Source organism: Lepidochelys kempii, chromosome 19, assembly GCF_965140265.1.
Source record: "Lepidochelys kempii isolate rLepKem1 chromosome 19, rLepKem1.hap2, whole genome shotgun sequence".
Classification (NCBI taxonomy): Eukaryota; Metazoa; Chordata; order Testudines; family Cheloniidae; genus Lepidochelys; species Lepidochelys kempii.
In genome coordinates this window covers 4,182,362-4,203,549 of record NC_133274.1, presented here as the reverse complement: position 1 = coordinate 4,203,549, position 21,188 = coordinate 4,182,362, and the positions used below count along the sequence as shown (strand labels likewise).

Here is a 21,188-nt window from a genome sequence, read left to right as displayed (position 1 = left end):
GGGTGCCTCCGTTTGTGAGCACCTGGCTTGGGGAGGAGGGTCGGGCTTGTTGTGAAGGGACTGGACTGGGAATCAGGAGATCTGGATTCTGTTCCATGTCTGCCATTGCCACTGTGGGAAGCTCCCGCAGTCTGTCTCCCATCTGTCATAGCACTGGTGTTGGGAAGTTAAATCCATAGTCTGTGGTGATGGGGGCTATAGAAACCTTGCTAATGTAAGGTGAGACACCCTGGGCTTGATTGTCAGAGGTTCTCAGTGCTAACAGCTCCCGTTGGCGGTTGTAATTAACTGCCAGCCTGTCGAAGTCTGGCCAGGGCCAAAGCCAGACCAGCTTCTCTCTTGGCAGTATCCTCTGGCTCTTCCCAAACTGCCCTGGATGCGGCAGGCGCAGGCCTGTTGTGTTTTCCTCATTGGCAACCGCCACTTCATCGACGTGCCACTTGGCTCCAGCCCAGTGCCCACGCAAGCTCGAGAGCGGCGTGAGCTGCCTGAGGAGAAGGTTTCTGGGCAGCTGGCTACCTTGGCATCGAAGAGGGTCCCAGTGAGAGGCAGGCCCACAGAAGGGAATTAAGGGAAGGGCTGGTAGGGGACGTACCTGCTTCTCTGCCTTTGATACAGACTGGATGCAACCTGATCCCATCCCAGACTGCTCTCCATGGTCCCTGGGCGCATGGGTGCTTTCTCTGTCAGCAATCCTGAAAAACCAGTCCAGTGAAGGGTCCTTCCTCCCTGTCCCCACATTACCATCATGTCTATCTCAGTGCCTCACGACAGAGATGGGAATATTGTCAGAGTCCCAGCAACAGAAGTGGCTTCCGATCCGTCCTTTGCAGAATGTAAAACAACCATGCCGAATTCTCAGTTACTCCGGTCCTGTGCTTAGCACGGTACGTCAGCACTTCACAATCGGTCCTGTCTTTATCCCCACGTGGGGCAAAGCAGGGGGGTTACCCTCCTTTTCCAATGGGGAGCTCAGGCAGTGAGACTAAGGGCGCGTCTATGAAGCAAAATAAAAATCTGCGCCGGTGAAGTCTCCGAGCCCAGGGCAGCTGACAAGGGCACAGAGGACTTGCACTGCAGGGCTGAATATAGCAGTGTAGACATCTGCGCTCGGGCTGGAGCCTGGGCTCTGAGACTCTTCCCCAATTTTCCAAGCTTGGGCTCCAGATCAAGAGTCTACGTGGCTGTTTTGAGCCCCGCAGAACAAGCCTGAGTCAGAGCCTGACCTGGGCTCTGAGGATATAGAACTGGAGTCTCTGGCTAATACCCAAACCACTGGACCAGCCTCCAGGTCCTTGCTACGTCTGCAAGGAAAGGGAACAGCTCTGCCTTGCGCGCAGTATTATCATTTATGTCAGTTCGATGTCAGTGCAAAACACGTGGGTCAGTTCCATAGCTGGTGTATATTGGCATTACATCCTTAGATCATAATGTTGCTCTTGGCCAGAGTGCTTAGTTGCACAGGTCAGTGCTACCCGGCTCTCTTTTGACTGGCTGGTTGTAACCAATGGAGCTACTCTGATTTACATCAGCTGAGGATTGGACCTTCCCATCCTGATCTGGTAGCATTTTACACCCATTCTGCGTAGGTGTAACAACTGGGCCCATTCTTTCTAGAGCGGCTCGTGGCTTCTTCTGTGTGTTATCTTGGTGGGATAACTCACTCGCTCTGTGCCTCAACGTACCCATCAGAAACTTGGGGATAATAATGTTCACCCGTCTCCTAGGGGATTCAGGAGCCTCACTTGGTTCATGTTGGGACTTCAGCCTGAGATTCTTGGATGAACGACGCTACATAAATGCAAAGTGTTATTAATATTTCATGTTGCAGTGCAAATGTGTTAATGGGGCTTGTTACGGGAAGATAAAGTGATGCCATTAATACACCTCCCGCTGGGTTCCGGTGGCAGCAGTGAAGGGAGCGGTTGTAGCGATTGATGGAATGGCTCATGAGTGTGGACAGAAATTACGAGGCTCCTGTTTAATTTCTGGTTGTCCCCACTCCTGCAGTGACGTGGAGCGATGCAGCCCAGATCTCACCACAGGCGTGACGTTTGCACAGGTCACCATCACGAGCTACCACTCCCCTAAGCAAAGACATAGTTCAGTGCGTTGATGTTAACAGTGCAGTGCTAGCAGGCAAGAGCATCTGAGTTAATAGACCTGATTCTCCACGGATGTGGGTGTGAATCAGGGGTTGCTCCATTGAAGTCAAGGGGGCTATATCCTCAGCGGGTGTCAATCAGCACAGGGTCATTGGCTTCAATCAGATTTACACCCGCTTAGGCCCTGGTTCCCTAAGCCTTTCCCTGCTGCATCCCCCTTGCCGGAGCCTTTCACTGACACGTGGATGCAGCTTGCTTTTCACTGGGGCGGGTAGCTGCATGTATCCTGCCCAGCGCTGTGGTGTGGCGTGTAGATGCAGCATTACTCAGCTCGAGCCCAGAGCAGCTTGCAAAGGAGATGCTGCTTTTTTCACAGGCTGCCCAGCGTCTGCTCAGGAGCTTGGCTTGATGCAACTACAGAGACGCCACAGGAAGCTCCCGTGCCCACAAGATTGAATGTGCAAAATCTCCATTGGAGAAAAAAAGACATTTGGGATGAAATCCTGCCCCCATTGGTGTCAGACCAATCACTGATGGGTCAGAGAGAGACTCCTCTGATGGGCAGGGTAGCCCGGAACAACAGGGTTTCTTGCACCTTTCACTGAAGCAGCTGGTGCCAACCACTGACAGGGTACTGGGCTAGGTGGACCCCCAGGCTGATCCAGTGTGGGAATTCCTGTCTTCTGCTATTCCCAGGCACTAACTATGTGGTAACGCCATTGGAGATGGCCGTAGCTACGTAGAAACTCCTCTGGAAATACCAGTGACCACATTGAGACTTCTGTGCCCAGCTCTGTGGTGCTCAGCAGCAAAGCACCCACTTGGGCTGCCTAGAACTAGCCGTGCCCAGGGAAAATCCACTACACCAGGAGGAGCCAAGCACTGCCTCAACTGACCACCATGCTCCCCGACTCTTCCACCGCTCAGAAGGGAGCCACAAGGCCCTAAGCTGGGCACCTGGGCACTCCAGCCACTAGCAACGTGGTGCGCACTCACATATAGACCTGTCTTCTGGAGTGAAACCTCTACACGATGAGCTAAACTACAGAGCCTTGCCTTTTTAAGAGGCTGCAATAAACTAAAATGCGAGTGATGAGGGATAAGTAGGTAAATGAGTGGGGTGTGGGGGATGGATAGAAGAAGGCTGTGTATGGGGATGGATGGGTGGGTGGGTGTGGATGGAGATGGATGGGTGAGTGTGGATGGGGATGGATGGATGGGTGGGTGGGTGTGGATGGAGATGGATGGGTGAGTGTGGATGGGGATGGATGGGTGGGTGGGTGGGTGTGGATGGAGATGGATGGGTGAGTGTGGATGGGGATGGATGGATGGGTGGGTATGGGGATGGATGGGTGGATCTATGGATAGATGGGTGTGTATGGGGATGGAGATGGATGGGTGGGTGTGAATGGGGAGGGATGGATGGGTGGGTATGGGGATGGATGGGTGGATCTATGGATGGATGGGTGTGTATGTGGATGGATGAGTATGTATAGGGATGGATGGAGGGAGGGGTGTGGATGGGGATGGATGGATCAGTGGATGGAAGGGTGTTTATGGGGATGGATAGGTGGGGATCGGGATGGATGGGTGGGGATGGGAGTAGATAGAAGTATGACCTCTTAGAATGACCAAGTCCCCCGTCCAGCTGAGATCAGTAACAGCCGTGCAGTTCATTCACACGCTATCAGGTAAGAAAAGGCTGATACCCAAGGACAGACCTTTAACCACAGCCTGTGCGGCTCTCACCGTTGGATCCTGCCAGTGATGTGCACAGAGAAGATGGGGAGCAGGTGCTCGACTGTGGCCAGCAAGCCTGGGTAAATGCTGTCTGTAGAGCGGACAGCAGGGAGCATCCGTCCGCCGCGCACATGCAGCACCATCTGCTATGGCTCTTGCTAGTTGGTTTTCAACCCTGCCTGTGGCTCAGAAGGGAGAAAGGATGGCAGAGCAGCACCTGGGTAGATAGATATAAGAGATATCCAGTCTTCTCCGCAGAGCATTTAACAGACAGCCCGGGGCTGACCTCCTCTCTGGGTTCACTCATGACAATCTCAAACAGCGGGATGCGAAAGGGGAGCAGCGTGGTCATCCGCTTGTGCTCTTCATGTCTTCGAAGCAGCTGTGTGTCTGTGTGTATCTGTGTGTGCGTGTGCGCTGGTGGGAGGCTCAGAAGCCCCTCCACCCCCACTGACAGCCTGTATCCCTCCCCCCCGGGGATCCCGTCTTGGAACATCAAGCACATACCTTGCTGTCAGGCGCGTCTGCTGAGAGGTGGAAGGTGTATTCCACCTGGAGTCATTTGCTGATGATAAAAAAAAAGTCCATCATCCCTGACAGCTCAGCTCCCTTCCATTGGGCCAGCTGTCAGGGAGCGTCAAGACGGGGGCTGAAAAGGACGGAGGGAGAAGACAGGAAGGAAGCAGCGGGATCATCTAAGGACACCCGGGCTGGCCTCTGGGAGAGGAGGCTTTGTGGGCAGGCATCTTGCTGGCCGTATCCCAGTCTGTGTGTTCAGGGTCTGTTTGAAATAATCCTGGGATTTTTGTTCACTCATTTACCCCTACACTCCGCAGTGCCCTGTCCCTACCAGATCAAGATCCTTAGTTTTTTTTTTGTGCTGCTAGGAGCACTTGCCAAATTAACTAGCTAGGAAGGCAGCATCAGGCCTCAGATCGTCTTGACAGGCCATATTAACCAGAGGTGCTGGGAAGTTACCCTGGGGAGCCCTGTTCTTCCGGTGGCAGCCAAGCACAGGGTCTGCTTCCATTGCATGCTGGGTTAGATCACTGTTTAACTTGCCTACTCAGGTTTCTTCGTCTTAGTCAGCAACGCCAAGAGGCAGGTAAAACGAAGCAGCTTGGAAGACGGCAAGGTGCGAACGTGGGATCCGGGGAAACCACTTGCACTTACAGAAATACCCCTGGGTGGGGGTGTCTTGTCAGAGTTCACAAACGAAGCAGACTGGTTAGTGGTTGGATGGGGAGACCAGCCTGGTGAAATGGGCAGCGGTGTTGGAGAGTCCATAGGGGGCGCTCTTCCCGCTGAGTTAACACTGAGCCACCGGTGCCAGAGAGCAGGGGCTGGGCTGGTTTTTGGATGAGACAAAAAACCAAGATACAGACTCCTCAGGGTGGCTGACAAGCCCAAACTTTTTTCCCCCCACAAGATTTTTGGGGCATGAACCAAACTGTCCTGGCCAATTCCAAACAATTGTTATGCCTTACCTCTCTATATTCCCCTTTGTGCCTCAGCTGGATGCCACTTTCATTCTCCTTTCAGCTGTTGTGTTGTGCTGGTAGAGAGCTTCTGTGCTCACAGCCAGAAGTGGCTGCACTTGTGAGGAGATTCCTTCAGCTCCAGGGCAGGGTTCTCTGCTGCAGTCAGGCCCACTTTGCACTGGTCTGGTGGCACAAAGGGGCTAGAAAGCCACTAGATCACCCCAGCTGGAAGTTCCCCCAGCAAAGGGAGTGCGGCTGAAGCACTACTGTGCTCTCCCTGGCCGGCAGATGGGCCACAGCCCTCTGGTGTGGATTACAGCAACCCTGAGGCTGCTCTAAAGTCCACCAGGGCTGGTATAAATGAGTTACACTGGAGTAAACCTGGGGGAGTCGGATCACATCAGCCCCATCCCTGTATCAGCCTGGTCCCTTATGGAAAACCGGGCTCACTTCCGCCTCAGTTTGATGCCAGCGCAGAAGGGAGCAGGAGTGGGTCGGCTCTCTGTGCTGGCCAGGGGTTGCCCAAAAGAGGCAAGTTAAACCCAGAGAACTGCAAACAGAGCCAGTTATTTACTCTGTTCAAGTCAGACCGCAGAACAGCCTGTCAGTGAGAGGTGCTCCTGGAAGGAAACCTGGATCGGAGAGCCCTCTGCTGGGAATCGGTGGAAATTCAGATCCGGATCAGAGCTTGGATCTGTGTCTGCTCTTCGTTTCAGGGGGCGCTGGAGTTTGTAAATCAGGCCACACCCCTGCATCCCGTCATGGGTGTTGAACGGGGTAATATGAAAAAATGAGCTCCTTTGATTTAAAATTGCAGAGCTCTTCCTCGGAGCTATCACCAAACAAAAGTAATTTACTTTACAGCTGTTTAGATGTTTCTCCACGTTTTTTAAAGCCCAGTGGAACTGCAGAGAAAACCAGCAGTCGCTACTCAAATGATTCCAAGCCCTACCTGCATTCCCCCTAGCAGTGCCCCTGATTAGTGAGACAATCTGGCAGCGTAATGACTCCTTATCGCCGCCAGTTCTTCCCTCTCCCTGCGCTCTTCCATCATGAGCTGGTTTGCACTGGTTGGCTCTGCAGTGAGGCAAGCGCCTGGAGATTGTACTTTTAAATCTTTCTTTTGAAATGCCCAAGGAAAGGTTGCAGCCCCCTGGTATGAAAAGCTCTTGGGGTTCCTTCACGTATCACAGACTCTAAAGCCGGAAAGGACCACCGTGATCAACTAAGACTGCTGTGTTGGGCGGGAATGAACCCCAAACTTCCTGGACGGCAGATGAGAAGCGTCCCACCAAACCACTAATGCAAAGGCATAGCATCAATCCAGGCCTTTGCGAGGACTCATCCACAATTTGAACCAGGACCTTCTTGCATCCAAGGGAGAATCATATCCTTAGCCCAACAAGCCGCTTTCATGGGTGAGTTATTCAGATAAGTATTAATATATTTGTAGGAATGAAATGATTTTGTTGGGGTTACCAGCTGCTTCTCCCCTTCAGGTTTGCACTGCTGCCCAGGGATATACATTGAATTAATCAGGGACAGAGTTGCAGACGGCTAAGCATGCTGCAGTGGGGTATTGCAATGGCCTTTCGCCTCTGACACTTTCAGAGCCCACCAGATATGGGCCACAAAACTCAGGTTTGGGCTTTGCAAGGGGGTGAATTGGATTTTTATCAGAACTAGCAAAGTCTCGGGGGATTCAGAAAATAGGGTCCTAATTTGGCATGTCACTAGTTCAATGGGATTTAGGTCAAAAGTAAAAATGACTTTGGTGTGTCCCTGTCCCTGTGCCTGAGACAACTGCCCTCCCACGAGTTGCTTGTGTATATTCCTCTGTTTTTACATCCCATGTGATGTTGCTGTGTGTGTAGCTGTTAAACAGCCACTGCGTTCCACACCAGGAGTGGCTGCATTTCAGTGATGGGAGAAGTAATTCTTAGGCACACCAGATTTTCCAAAGAACTCAGCTGCCGGAGAGGCACCAAAGCAAGGGCCAGAACTGCAGAAGTGCTCAGCACCTGCCGGTTCCCGCTGAGACTCCGATGGCCAGAGTTTCCAAAGAGCTAAAATCCGGCCCCAGTTTTGGGTGCTGAGCTTTGGTGGAAAATCAGGCCTGCAGTTTGTAAATCTGTACGCGTTCCGGGAGCTCTCGCGAAGTGACAGATGTTCTATAAGAATGGCGGAGCACGATTATAACATCGCAGCAGAGAATGGCCCAGTTAGCACCGTCCTCACAGGAGCAAAGAAAGCCTGTGGGCCTGATGACTTGCATTTGCAGTGCTAGTTTGACTCCTCGTATCACAAGAATCTGCTAATCTTGCCGCATCTCTTGGTTTTAAAAATGCTTCGGGGAAACTTCCTAACTTGGTGAGTCAGAAAAGGGAGGGGGGAAGCACAGAAGACTCTTAAAGTGATTCCCCCCCGCCTCCGGAGACAACTGGATAAAAAGAAGAACCAAAAAACTCATGCAGCGGGCTTGCAGGGCCAGTCGCCTGCGTTGCTCCAGTGCAGTGCTGGGCCACCACCTAGTGGCGAGCAGCGGTGCATCCACAGGGTTGAACCCCTGGGGGTCCTGCCTCGGTCATTATATTTCTCTGCAAGGGGTAAAACACGGCGCACTGGGAAAGACGCTATTGCCCGGTTGTAGCGAGGGGAGTCAGACATTGCTGAGACGGCTGTTAATTAATTCCCTGAGAAATAATTAACCATCATCACTCGTTAAAAGGGGAGATGAAAAATTTCCTCCAGCTGCTGGCACACTAGAAGATGTCATCTAAAAGATGTCATCCTGTTCGGGAGGTGAAGCTAACCTGATCTGGAGAGACCTAGGAGACCGGCTGATTGAAACTCATTCTCAGCTACACTTCAGGCTCCTTGATGCCACAGTGGCAACCTAAAGGGATGGAAATGGCCACCTGAGAATATCCCTTGCCTGAAGTCCTTCCCCTAGCCCTGCTCCAGTCCCTGGTATAGGGAGCAGATGAGGGGCGTGGCCAGAGGGCATGGTACGACATCTGTTCTCTGCCTCCTAGGGCCCATGGGAAGTAGTGTGTTTGAGCAGCCCCGGGGAGACGTGTGGTGTGCACACAACCCGGCCTGTTAGAGACGAAGGCCAGGCCAGTGGTTAGGACGTGAGCCTGGGGTCGCAGAGATGGGGGTTCAGTTTCCTTTGCCCCCACAAGCTTTCTGTGGGATCTTGCGGGAGTCACTGAGCCCCTTTGTGCCTCAGTTCCCCACCTCTAAAATGGGGATAATAGCACTGACCTATCTCCCAGGGTGTGCAGATGTGATGCTGGTGAGGTAATGGGGGTTGGGGAGGAAACAAGTACCTTTGATAGATAGGCAGGGCCCTAGGCGATCTCCTTTGCCTGGTCCTCCAAGCTCAGGACTGGAGTGATTGAGAATCAGGTCCATGCTGCAACGGAGGGCTCCAGAGCTGGGCCTATGGCCGGGGGCTTGATGATATTCCCCACTCCTTGGCCTTCATCGGCTTTAGACAAAATATGTTCCTGTGAATTTGGTGCCAACCTGAGCATCCCGGGGCCCAGAGTCCTATCGGTACCGGGAGGCAGCCACAGGGCAAGCGTCCCCTACATCGTGCTCAGCCCGGACCTGGAAAGGCCAGCCCTAGGAATGGGAGGGGAGAGCCTCAGCCGTGGTCTGTTGAGTCCTTCCTTGGCTTCTTGGCAGAGATGACCGATAAAGAAGCCGCATGGTGCCAAAGTTACGACGGCAGTGTTGGGGATAGGCTGGAGACCCACCGAGTTCGTGTCATCTGCACCACCAAGCAGCCATTGCACGGTGAGTGACCTGGGCTGGACTCGGGTGAAAGGCTCCTTCTCCCATTACCAGTCCCCTGAGCCACATCGTCCCCCCCACAGAGTGATCTGCTGAGCCGGTCTGATAGCTCGTCCCAGGAGGAAGGTTTTCCTGCATTTGGTGTGTCTTGCCCCCCTTGCTCCGTAGCATTTCGCCTCCCAAAGGGCACCACCAGAGGCAGCAGGGGAAGGCTGCCACTGCTTTCTCTGTGCCCACGTACAGCGCCGGACACCTCCTGCACAAGGAGCAGGCCCTATGGGGGAAGGGCACTTGGATTAGGCTGTTAATGGTGTGCATGGTAGCGGCGCACGGCCACGCTAAGCCAAATCCGGATGAAATCAGAGGGACAGATTCTGTGGTGCATCTCGCAGGAGGCACAACCCAGAGGACAGGGGACTAGGGGCACAAAGGTGGCTTTAAAAAAAACCCATAAAAGTGGCCCGGATTCTGGCTCTAACGTTTGGCAGCATTAGGCTGCCCCGGGGCCTACGCTGCAGCAGGGAATCTCTATGGCTCTATGTGATAGACACTCTTCCTCCTGCCCCCACCCCGGCCCCCATGTTTGGGGCTGCGTGCACGCGTTGGGCAGGGGGCAGTCGTCATGGCCCCTGCACAACTGGGCTGAAAGAGTCTCCCCCAGCCAGCTGGCAAGGGCTAGAGTGCAGCCAGACCTGGCCCCCACGGGGCCATTGCTGGCATGGCTGCAGCGATCATTTTCTTTGCCTCCTCGTTTTGCAAGCACCTGGGTGTCGGCTGAATAACTCCAGGGCTGGCTTGTATTGTGTAAGGCTGCAGCCTCCATGGCTGTTTGCAAAGAGCCGCAGGGGGCATTGCTGAGCTCCGGGTGGGGAGGTGTATAGGGCTAGGGGGGACTGCATAGGCAGAATACCCTGGCCACCCAGGCTTGAGAAGGGGTGGTTTAGTGTCAACTGCAGGCATGGCAGCAGCTGAGGGATCTGCTACAGGCTACACCTGTGACCTGTGAGGATGGGAGGAAATGTATCGTTCTCTGTGGCCGGCATCCTCTTTGCTGGCACCAGGGTACAGCATGCCCCAATTGCTGGCACCGGGCCCTACCTTATTTACACTACCGGCTGGAGGGCCCCCGTCAAGATCAGCCCTGAGCAATCCTATTGACGCCAACAGGGCTGCTCAGGCAAGTAAAGTTAAGCGCGTACCTTAAGAGTTTGCAGGATCAGGGCCTAAAAATGCCATTGGGACGAGCCTCTCCTTCCAGCAATCCTGCAAGCTGGCAGCCAACAGGTGTCTTGGAAATCCACCTTAACTCCTAGTCCCGCCCCCGAGAGGGCTTCCCTCTGAAAATTCCTCCTCCTGGCTTCTGAAAATGCAGGGATGCATTGCACTTCAGGCTCTGCCTTGTGCGCCGAAGTCCCTTAAGGAAGAGAAGAACTCTGCAGGGGACCTCCCACCAGGTAAGGGGCATTCGCCACGGGAGGAGGAGCTGCTTGGAGCTGGACCTAGGGAGGCTGCGGGGCTGGAGAAGGTCTGGGAGCCAGGGCATGTGTCTCAGACACATGGGCACAAAAAGGAACTTTGGCTGTCGGTTTGTCTCGGAATTATGCCCGCAGTACAGCGGAGAGAAGCAAAGCATCCCCGGCTGGTCTTAGGCATTTGCAATGAAGCATGTCAGCGTGTGTTTCGTATGTGTCTTGTCTTGTGTCTGGCTCCGTAGCTAGCTAGAGGGGGAGTGAGAGAAAGTTACTCCAGGTTTATACCTGAATAAGGGCAGAGTCAGCCCCCTGGGCTCTGAACGTGTGTCCTGTATATGCCTGAGTTTGTGTGTGGTGCGTGCTGTGTTATTTGCTGCGGGTGCATACTGGGGCTGTGTGGTGTGTGTCAGTATGCCTCTATGGCAGAGTATCTGATTAATAAGAGTAGTTTGCATTCATGTAGCACTGTACATGTGCTGCTTTCAAAGAGCTTTGCAAAGGACGGTGAATATCATCCTTATTTACTGGTGGGGAAACTGAGGCACAGAGGTCCGGTGACTTGTCCAAGACACACAGTGATTCTGGGTCAAAGCCAGGAGTAGAAGTCAAGTCTCCTGGCCACCAGGGCTAACCACTGGTCCATTTCCCTCCCTCTATAACCTAGGGTAGCTTTTCCTAACTTTCCTGGTCCTTGATTTGTGTCTGTACTGAGAGTGACTCAAGCTTTCCCAGTCCTCCCGCCCTCCTCCTCCTCTGCCTCCTGGTATTTATCCAGGCTGTTCCACACTATCCAAGCATCCACCTTGTGCGGGATGCAGCAGCCAGGTTTATCAACATCCTTCTGCCCAGACTTTGTTTTGGTGCCAAGTTGGGATGTCGGCTGCCTTGCCTACACAAGGTACCAGCTCCAGTTGCTTGTCAGGCCTTCCGCTCCAAAGGCACAGCGCCCTGGCCTGGAGGGTGGAGGGATGGCAGCGTGGGAGATCTGGTTCATAGCTCTGCCATGGTAGCAGAGGTCAGATTCCTGCCATGGGAGAGGACCTTGGCATCAGAGCTGCAGATTTATTATGTGATTAATCCCTTATCTTGTTTTCTGGGTTGTTTTCTGAGGCCCTGCCTGGCAACTCAAGGCAAGTGAATAACAAATAGCTCGGTAAAGAGGGGCCGGCCTAAGAGAGAGATGGGTGGGGGAGAGCCACCTTGCTCCGAAACCTGCACCTGGGAATGGTCTCCAGAGAAAATCTGGAGTTTTGGTTTCTTGCTGGCTGGAGGTCTAACCCCACCATACAGGCCATCTTTTATTCCAATACAAGACTTGCCCAGCTTTGCTCAGTGGCTAGAGATGTGACCAAGAGAGGAAGGGGCATGGAAGGGGACTTTGAATTAGCAGCCCCGGTTCAGACTGGGAAGGGGGTCAGCATTGGCCTGGGCAGCTCAGTGACAGAGTCTATTTAGATATTACCCTCTTCTACGCTGGCCTCAGCCATGAGTCCACCCCGGTTCCTTAGGGCCCTTGGGGTAACGGACTTTCTTTCCTCACTTGCCCTGCCTTTGCCTTTCAGGAAGCGGCATTTAGGAAGGTATCAAGCATCGCTAAGCTCCAATTCGTGTGCTTACACGAGGTCTAGACTTCCCTTGCAAGCTCAGACACATTTGGTGGGGCGGCGGGCTCTGATTTGCATCACCCTGCCAGCTTTAAATGTGGTGCTTCCTTCTGCTATTTGTACCTTCACGGGGTTGTGAGTGTCAGATGGTAGGGACTGGTTAGGTTCCTCGGTCACTTCAGACACCAACAAACTTTGCCTGGACTTCCAAAATGCGGCAGGGCCTGAGGGGTAACTTCACCCCTGTGCAGAGAGCCAGTACATGGCCTAGACACTACTTAAACCTCTCCCGCAGCTAGCCCTATTTTGAGAACTCGTGTGCTGCATAGGCCTGCGCTAGGGGTGAGTTTCAGCCTATGTGTTAACAAAAAAATGCTCTCAGGGCTGAGTGGCGGTCATAAAACCCCTCCAAGATTGCCCTGTCCCCCGTAGACACTCTCAGCATCACAGTCTGGGCCATGGCTGTGGCCAGCCAGTCACAGGATGCTTTGTCTATGCCCACTGCAGCATGAGCACATGGGTTCTGTTCCTGGCTCTGGGAGGAGGGGTGTTCGGGCAGTGGGGAGAAGCAAGAGGCAGGACTTCTGGGTTATATTCCCAGCTATTAGAGGGGAGTGGGGTCTAGTGGCTAGAGCTGGGGAGGAGTGGAACTGGAAGTCAGGACACCTGAGTTGCATTCCCATCTCTGAGAGGGAGCGGGGACAAGTGCTTAGAGCAGTAGGGGTGGCACTAGGAAGCAGGACTCCTGGGTTCTCTTCCCAGCTCTGGAAGGGGAGTGTGCTTAGAGCAGGAGCCTGGAATATTGATTTGTGTTTTTTTATTTCTTCCCCTTGCAGACCCAATGAACGGGCACCACGGACCATGAACTGGGGTGTCTTTGAAGGGCTCCTGAGCGGGGTGAACAAGTACTCCACGGCCTTCGGCCACATCTGGATCTCCCTGGTCTTCATCTTCCAGGTGCTGGTCTACGTGGTGGCGGCGGAGCGGGTGTGGGGGGACGACCACAAGGACTTCGACTGCAACACGCGCCAGCCCGGCTGCTCCAACGTCTGCTTCGACCACTTCTTCCCCGTCTCCCACATCCGCCTCTGGGCCCTGCAGCTCATCCTGGTCACCTGCCCCTCCCTGCTGGTGGTCATGCACGTGGCCTACGGGAAGCCAGGGAGCAGAAGCACCGGGAGGTAGCGGGCGAGAACTGCCGCCGGCTCTACCCCAACCCCGGCAAGAAGCGGGGAGGGCTGTGGTGGACCAACCTGCTCAGCCTCGTCTTTAAGGCTGCTGTGGACGTGGTTTTCCTCTACATCTTCCACGAGTTCTACAAGAACTACACTCTCCCCGGCGTGGTGAAGTGCGAGATCCCCCCGTGCCCCAACATCGTGGACTGCTTCATCTCCCGGCCCACGGAGAAGAACATCTTCACCCTCTCCATGGTGATCACAGCCTGCCTCTGCATCCTGCTCAGCTTGGTGGAGGCCTGCTACCTGGTAGGGAAACGGTGCCGAGAGTCCCTGCTGTCCAGACGCGAGAGCAGCCGGAGGGAAACGAGGCAATTCAGGAGCGTCGTTCATAGCAAGGACTGTTCCCTCTCCCATGGCGAGCAGAACAGCCTCAAGCCGGGAGGGTGGGTTTTTCATGATGCAGATTGCAAGCTAGTCGCGGCTCCAAACACAGCCAGTTCCCCAATAGGAGAAGATGTTATCTCCTAAGCAGAGGGCAAGACGTAGGGAGGCTGTCTCCATGCAGAACGGCCCTCGTTTGAGACCAACCCTCCTTGTTGGCCGGGCCTGAAGACATCGCAAGCCAAGATCAGACCCGGCCTCTGCTGGCAGCTCTGCTCCCATCACACGCCCGGGTGTTAACGACATTGGGTGTTCCCCCTGCATTGCATTGGTCTGGTGAAATAAGTGGACTCAGGCACTGTAGAGAAGAATGGTCTCTCTAGTCAGAGGGAAGCTCTATAGGAACCACAGGCTGGAGAGAAGCAGGGAGAAAGGGAATGTTCAGAGGATGTTGTGAAGGGCAAGACTATAACAGGGTTCAAAAAAGAACTAGATAAGTTCATGGAGGATAGGTCCATCAATGGCTATTAGCCACGATGGGCAGGGATGCGGTTCCTAGCCTCTGTTCGCCAGAATCTGGCAATGGGCGACAGGGGATGGATCACTTGATGATTCCCTGTTCTGTTCATTCCCTCTGGGGCACCTGCATAGGCCACTGTCAGTAGACAGGATACTGAGCTAGATGGACCTTTGGTCTGACCCAGTAGGGCCGTTCTTATGTTCTTAATGCAAAGCCGAGAGTTGTAGGATTTAGACGTAGGAGATTTGATGGGTCTGCTGCTGGCCACTACTGGAGACAGGACACTGGGCTCAAAGGACCCATGCTGTGACCCGGCCTGCCAATTCCTGTGGTGAGGTAGCATGCAGGATTGTGCCCCCCTGTGTTTTCCAGTGGCCTGCCCAGACTAACTTTAAAGGAGTCAATTGGAAGGTCAAGCCTCAGAGAGAGGAGTGGGATGTAAGGAACAAGCCAGACTTCTCAGCTGGCCGTGAGAATTTCTCAGCCAACAGCACTAGTGCCACTGTGGAAACAGACCCAGGCCCTTCTGTCTGGCCCTGAGCTGACTTGCCAAATGGTAGGGGAAGGTTGGAGAAATCCGGCCTGGCCGTGAATGTTCCTGGGGTGGGGAGGCCTAGACCAAGTGGGTATTTTCTCTCCAAGCCTGCTGGGGAAAAGGGCGTGAGGTCTCCAGAGTGCCTCATTTCATGAACAGTTCTTCAGCTTTGCTTAACCCAGCCGGACCAACTGGAGGTAGCAGAAGACACGACAAAGAACAGAAGGCTTCCCAATGAAAATAATGCAGCATTTTCCCGTCTACGGGAAATGACCAATAATCCATCCTGCCAGAGATTCAAGTCATGGAAACTAAACACATGCTAATGTTGGTGATGGGGAATCCATTCACCCTTAGGGAATTAAAGAGTTTTGCTGACGGGGGAGAGGGGTAAGGCGGCGGCCAAGGGGAAAGAAAAAAAATCTCCTAGATTCACTGGTTTTCAAGGCCATTTTGATCATCCCGTGTGACCTCCTGCATCGTACAGGCCAGAGAACTCCACCCAACCATTTCGGCATCAAGCCCATAACTTCCAGTTGAGCTAGACCTCATCTTTTCGAAAGGCATCCAGTCTTGATTTAAAGACTCCACACGGTGGAGCATCCACCACATCCCTTGATAGGAAGTTGTTCCATTGAGTAATGTTGATTGGTGGTGCAAAGGCAGCTGTGTAGGTGACCCTCTTCCTGCGGAATCATTTGTCATTCAACATCCCATAGCATCCTTCAGGGAGTAGCTAGTGATGAGAGAGCCAAAGCAGGAAACTGCATCCTGCTGCCCTAAATTCTCAGATACCTCACTCCCCATCCTAAAAAGAAAATGATAATTTGAGGGCATTGGCACTGGATGGCTGCTGTGTTCCACCCCAGAGGTGGTGGCATTTCGGGGGTGATCCGCTCCCAGAGGGTGGAATTCTATACTCATTCCATGTTCACAGAGCTAAGGTAGCATATGTAGCACTGATGACCTTCTGCAAAACCATGCAGTGTGGACATGATATATATTATTTAAAAGCTCAGCGTGAACAATTTGTTTAGCCACTGCACTGCGCAGTCCATAGACCAGCCCCTCAGCTGCTATGAATCCGCTCAGCTGCGCTGTAGAGATCGGAGTTGTGCCCATTTACACCCGCTGCAGATCTGACCCCCGTATGTATTTCTCGTCTTGTGTACCCTTGCAACAAATAAAAATGTCTCTTTATAAGAAATGGGCTTTATTTCTGTTTCTTGTTCTTTGTTTTAGCTTAAAACCAATATAACACTGCAGCATAAATATTTGTGACTATGAACACCCCAAATAAACCATTTTTACAGCGTTGAAGATTTGCTTGCGGAGACGGGTGGAATAAACTCCCTAGTTCTCCGAAAGAGCTTCTCACCCTTGGAAATATGGCCCTCTTTCATTTTCCTTTGAAGCAGCTGCTCCTGGCCGCTGTTGGGTATCGGAACCTGGACAGCCTGTGGTCTGGTAGTGCCTCTATTCATGTGTGTGGCTTGGGAGAAGCCTTCTTGTAATATAATGCATGGAAAGCAATTTTCTAAACACTATTAAAAATTTAAAAACCTTTACTTTTATAAAGAGCCAAGATTCACCTACAAACAACCACTGAATCAGAAAGAGAATAGCCTCTGGAAGCCAGCATCCTCATAGCTAATCATCTTGGATTAGCAGGGTGGGAGCTGAGAGGGGTTGGAGCTGAGAACGGGGGACCAGGAATCTCTTTTGGTTCAGTTTCCAGCTTCACTCGTGTAATGTCTTGTGAATTGATTATTACGTGCCGAGTGCTGGTGGTGTGCCCGGCCCTGACTCTGCTCCAGGACCTTGGCTGAGTCATTTCACCTCTCAAAGCCGTGGTCTTGTTGTCTGCAAAATGGGGGTAGCACCTTAGTGGATAGCAGGAGTGGGGTTGGCACCTTAGTGGATTCCTGCTTCCAAAGCAATTTTGCTAAGGCAGGCAAAACATTATCCTTCTGCTCTCACACATTGTGCAATGTATCAAAGCCCAGATAAGGCCAAGCCCTTGTCTCTATGAAGTCCATGGCAAAACTCCCACAGAGCTCAATGGGCACTGGCTATAATTCTGAGCTAACATGTCAGGTCCATTTTATATTTCTGTGACTCTAGGCTTTTTTTTAAAAAAAACACCTCTCTGAAGAAGGGCTGCTGAGCTTGTTGGCGAAAGGGAGGCACGCCCAGCAGGTGTACGCATCCCCGGTGCATCAGCAAAGACAGTGAGACCTTTCAGACTGTGCTGCAATGGAATAGCTAGAGAGAGTTTATGGGCTTCTCTACTGTCAGGTAAGAGGCATGGAGGGTGCTCACTTGGGCTAGGGGAAATACCCTGGGTGGGAGGATGCAGTATGATTTAAAGGAGCCTACATGCAGGATGATACATTTCGCAGTTCTGCAAGCTGGCATAGCGTCTCCTCTCAGGAGGCAAGTGCTGTGTGCATGGGGTGTGAATATGTAACAGAGACATTCACGCGATAAGACACACGGTATTACTGCTTACCATGTTTCACATTGCTAAAGCATTTTGACAGTGCAAAGTTACATTCCAGTCGTAATTTATTGTCACTGAGGTTCTGATCGGTTCGTGAATTTATGTATGTGTCACATTCAGGTATCAAAGCGAAGTGCATGGCATAAGCCCCAACGTTGATAGATCAGTAGCTCCAGATGTTGTGAATACGATAGATAGCATCATCGACTTGCTAGAGGGTACACTGTATAGTCTGGTGATTTCATGGAGGTGAGCTTTGTTGTTTATTTGCTATGGAAAGCTATAATCAAATTACTGGCAGTATTTAATATCGATATTGTAGAAGGCCCCCAGCCCCAATTGGGATCAGTGCCCCCTGTGCTAGGGGCTGCACCAACATGCATGAGGACACAGGCCCTGCCCTGAAGAGCTCAGAAGCTAAGAATGCTCGACATTATCACGAAGGGGGTATTTTCAAATTTTCTGAAAAATTTAAACTGGGTGCAAACTGCCAGTCTCCGCAAGTAACGGCACCTGCTTTTTCACTAGCGCTGCAGATGTTTGGAACTGGATGGAAGGGTATGTCCAATGCAAAGCGCGGACCCAAACCCAAGGGAAACACCTTGCAGAGTAATCTTATTGCATTCCTGGAGTGTGTAGGGGCCACAACAAAAATCTGGTCCCCGTTGTGCTAAGCATAATACATGCTCCAAAGAGTTTATAGTCTAAGAAGACAAGACAGCCTAAGGGTGCTAGGAGAACCAAGTACAGTGACGTCAAGTGACTTGCCAGAGGTCACACAGCCCATCAGTGGCAGAGGGGAGAATTGACTGCAGGTCTCCTAGCCCTGTGCCCTAGCCCCTACATCATGCTGCCCCTCCCCCCGATTGTTATCTCATAATTTTGCCTTTTCTTTCACACACTGAATACACAGAAGGCCAGATTCTGCGCCCCCCACCCCCACCTTCTCCCCACGCTTGGCTGGAACAGCACCTTGACTTCAGTGGCCTGCTCAGAGCAAGGCACTACACAACAGTGTGTACTTTAGGACTCTTCATGCAAACCCTTCCTTCCCTGTGGAGTCTCTGGACTAATCAGCGGCACTGCCCATCGGAGCAAGGCCTGCTCAGGTAAGTAAAGGTGGACAGGGTCAGGCCAACAACTGGAGAAGTGAGTGACCCAGTGGAGTGAAGAATCTATGAACAGAGCCCCATGGAAACACATTAACCCAACATCCCCATCTCGTTAATAAACAAAAACGGATAAAACACCAGCACTAAATGGCAAAGCCTGATCTGGTTTACTGCAGTAACATGTTGTGTTCTGCAGTGACTCGGGCTGCACGGCGAGGACCTCAATCCATAACTGACCGTTTTCTGGAATGAATAACGAACAATAATTCCATTGTAAGCGTGCTCGTCGGTAACATTAACGTTGAATGTGATGTTCAGTTTTTATTATTGGGTTTTCATTGTTATCTTGGACCGAGATTTTCCTAAACCACTAGTAATTTAAGGAACTTCCATTTTAGGGGGGGGGGGGGGGTTTCTGACTTTAAGTGCCTTAAAAAGGCCAGATTTTCAGTTTTCTTTCTGAAAGGCAAGTCTCTTTAAGGTGTCTGAAGTTGGATCACCTGAAATCACTAGTCCCTTTGGAAACTCTGGGCCTTTGAAAAACCCACACGGAGAGAAAGGTACTTTCTGAAAACTTTGCATCTCTTTAAGAGAATTTGGAGGGGAGGGAATTTCCTCCCTGTGGCCTCCTGGTGTGAAACTGTCAACTCCAATTAAGTCCCTGGTATGCAGCATGCTGTCACACCCGAGGCAATGCTCCTGGTGGTTTCTGTTCTTTTCTTCAGACAACTGCACCCATTTTGCTCAGCACGGCCTTGTGGAAGACACTGCGGGTTGGGAGGGGGCAATGGGTAATAGCAGACGGTGTGAAGTGCATGCTGGGGAAAACAAGCACAGGTGTGTGGGCCAAGGGTGAAATCCAGCCCTGTACAACGAGCCAGCAAAAGGACTAGCCGCCACTTGAAGGACTCTGTCGTCTTAAGCAGAGGTTATAGGCAGAGGTCAGCGCACATGAGGGCTTAAATTTGATTTAAAGGGGGCCTGAGCTTGGTGCTGTGTGGGACTGAATTTCATCCTAGAGTACAAGCGGGCTGTGGTCTGTATGCTGATCCCATTACAGACTCACTTGCTTTCCTGAGGTCATGGGCTTGATCTCCAGCAACGTGCGTGGCTCCGATCAGTGCAGGCCGTACGAGAACGCTGGCGGTGCTCTTCGCTGGCGGGGAGACGAGAGCCGTGGTAATGGGGCTTATGTCAAATCCAGAGGTACATTGTTCCTTCAGACACAGCCCTGAGCAAGGTGTGTCTATTAGCGGCACCACCCCAAGAAGAGCCGGGGAGGGAATCCTAACTCAGAGACCCAACCATGAGGCACAGTTCACCCCTGCCTCTCCCTTGCTCAGGGTGAGGGGCAGGAATTTAGGGATGGCCTGCACCCCGGACTGTCTCCACTGCTGGCCAAGGGAGTAGGGCTGGCGCCAAGGCCCCAAGAGACCCCAGGGATGTGTAGCCCCCACAGGGTGGTTCTTACTCCCTTGTGCAGGAAGGCAGTGCTTGCTGCAGTCTAGCCCTCCTGTAACCCGTTCCACTCACTGCAGCTTGGTTGTCTCCACTCCAGCTCCTGCTCTACTAACCCCCAACGAGAGGATGAATTGGTCCTGGCTCCAGGAGCTCCTGAGCGGGGGGAACAAGTACTCCACGGCCTTCGGGCGCGTCTGGCTCTCCGTGGTCGTCGTCTTCCACTTCCTGGTCTACGTGATGGCTGCGGAGCAGGTGTGGAGCGACGATCAGAGGGACTTTTGAGTGCAACACGCGCCAGCCCGGCTGCTCCAACGTCTGTTATGACCACTTCTTCCCCGTCTCCCACATCCGCCTCTGGGCCCTGCAGCTCATCTTGGTCATCTGCCCCTCCCTGCTGGTGGTCATGCTTGTGGCCTACCAGGAGACCAAGTAGAGGAAGCACAGGGAGGCGGAGGGAGAGAACTGCTGCCAGCTCTACCCTGACCCCGGCAAGAAGCAGGGAGGACTGTGGTGGACCTACCTGCTCAGTCTCATCTTCAAAGTTGCTGTGGCTGTGACTTTCCTTTGCATCTTCCACCGGCTCTATGCCAATTTTAACCTGCCCCGCGTGGGGCGGTGCACCGTGGCCCCCTGCCCCAACACGGTCGACTTCTTCATCGCCAGGCCCACCGAGAAGAAACTCTTCACCTACTTCATGCTGGCCACCGCCATCCTGTGCATCCTTCTCAATCTCTGCGAGATGACCTGCCTGGTCGCCAAGCGGTGCTGGGAGCTCGCCACCAGGCGCCAGGACAGGGAGCTGCTGAGCAAGCCCATAGGCTGCCATCACTGTGCACAGCAGAACCAGAGTCTTAGTACATCGTCCTCAGAGCAGGCTCCATTCGGGTCTGTCCCTTTACATAGCGGGGAGGGCGCTGCTAGTGAAGGGAGAAGAGGGTCCTACATCATCTCCTGGCATTCACAATCCCTTGCACAGACTCCATCAACCAGTGCAAACTTCTCACCAGCTTCATTCCCTGCAGACTCACCAACAAAGTAATCAAAGGCTTATTAGAATAATTTCTCTAAGGGTTTTCAATCCAGCGCCCATTGAAGGCAGGGTCGCGCTGTGTATGAAAAGTACATTGACAAATAGCAGAGCCAGTCAGCACTTTCCAAATTTCTATTTTTTTTTTCAACAACAACAACAACAAAATAAAAAGGGATGAAATTTGTGAGAAAATTTGCCGGTTTCTTGGTCATCTTCAGTACTTTACAAAGGGTCGATAAATGATTTGTAGATGTTCTAGGCATGT

General features: G+C 52.6%; 1 protein-coding gene and 1 pseudogene across 1 annotated transcript; both read left to right on the top strand.

The window, feature by feature from the left end:
• Positions 1–20,932, top strand: part of LOC140900580 (gap junction beta-4 protein-like) — a 93,006-nt pseudogene extending 72,074 nt beyond the window's left edge.
• LOC140900419 (gap junction beta-5 protein-like) lies at positions 10,629–16,395 on the top strand. The gene is given in 3 exon segments (XM_073317676.1): positions 10,629–10,794; positions 13,040–13,353; positions 13,356–16,395. Coding segments are annotated over 2 exon segments (843 nt in total). The 5' UTR covers positions 10,629–10,794; positions 13,040–13,064; the 3' UTR covers positions 13,910–16,395.
• Positions 20,933–21,188: the final 256 nt, after the last annotated feature.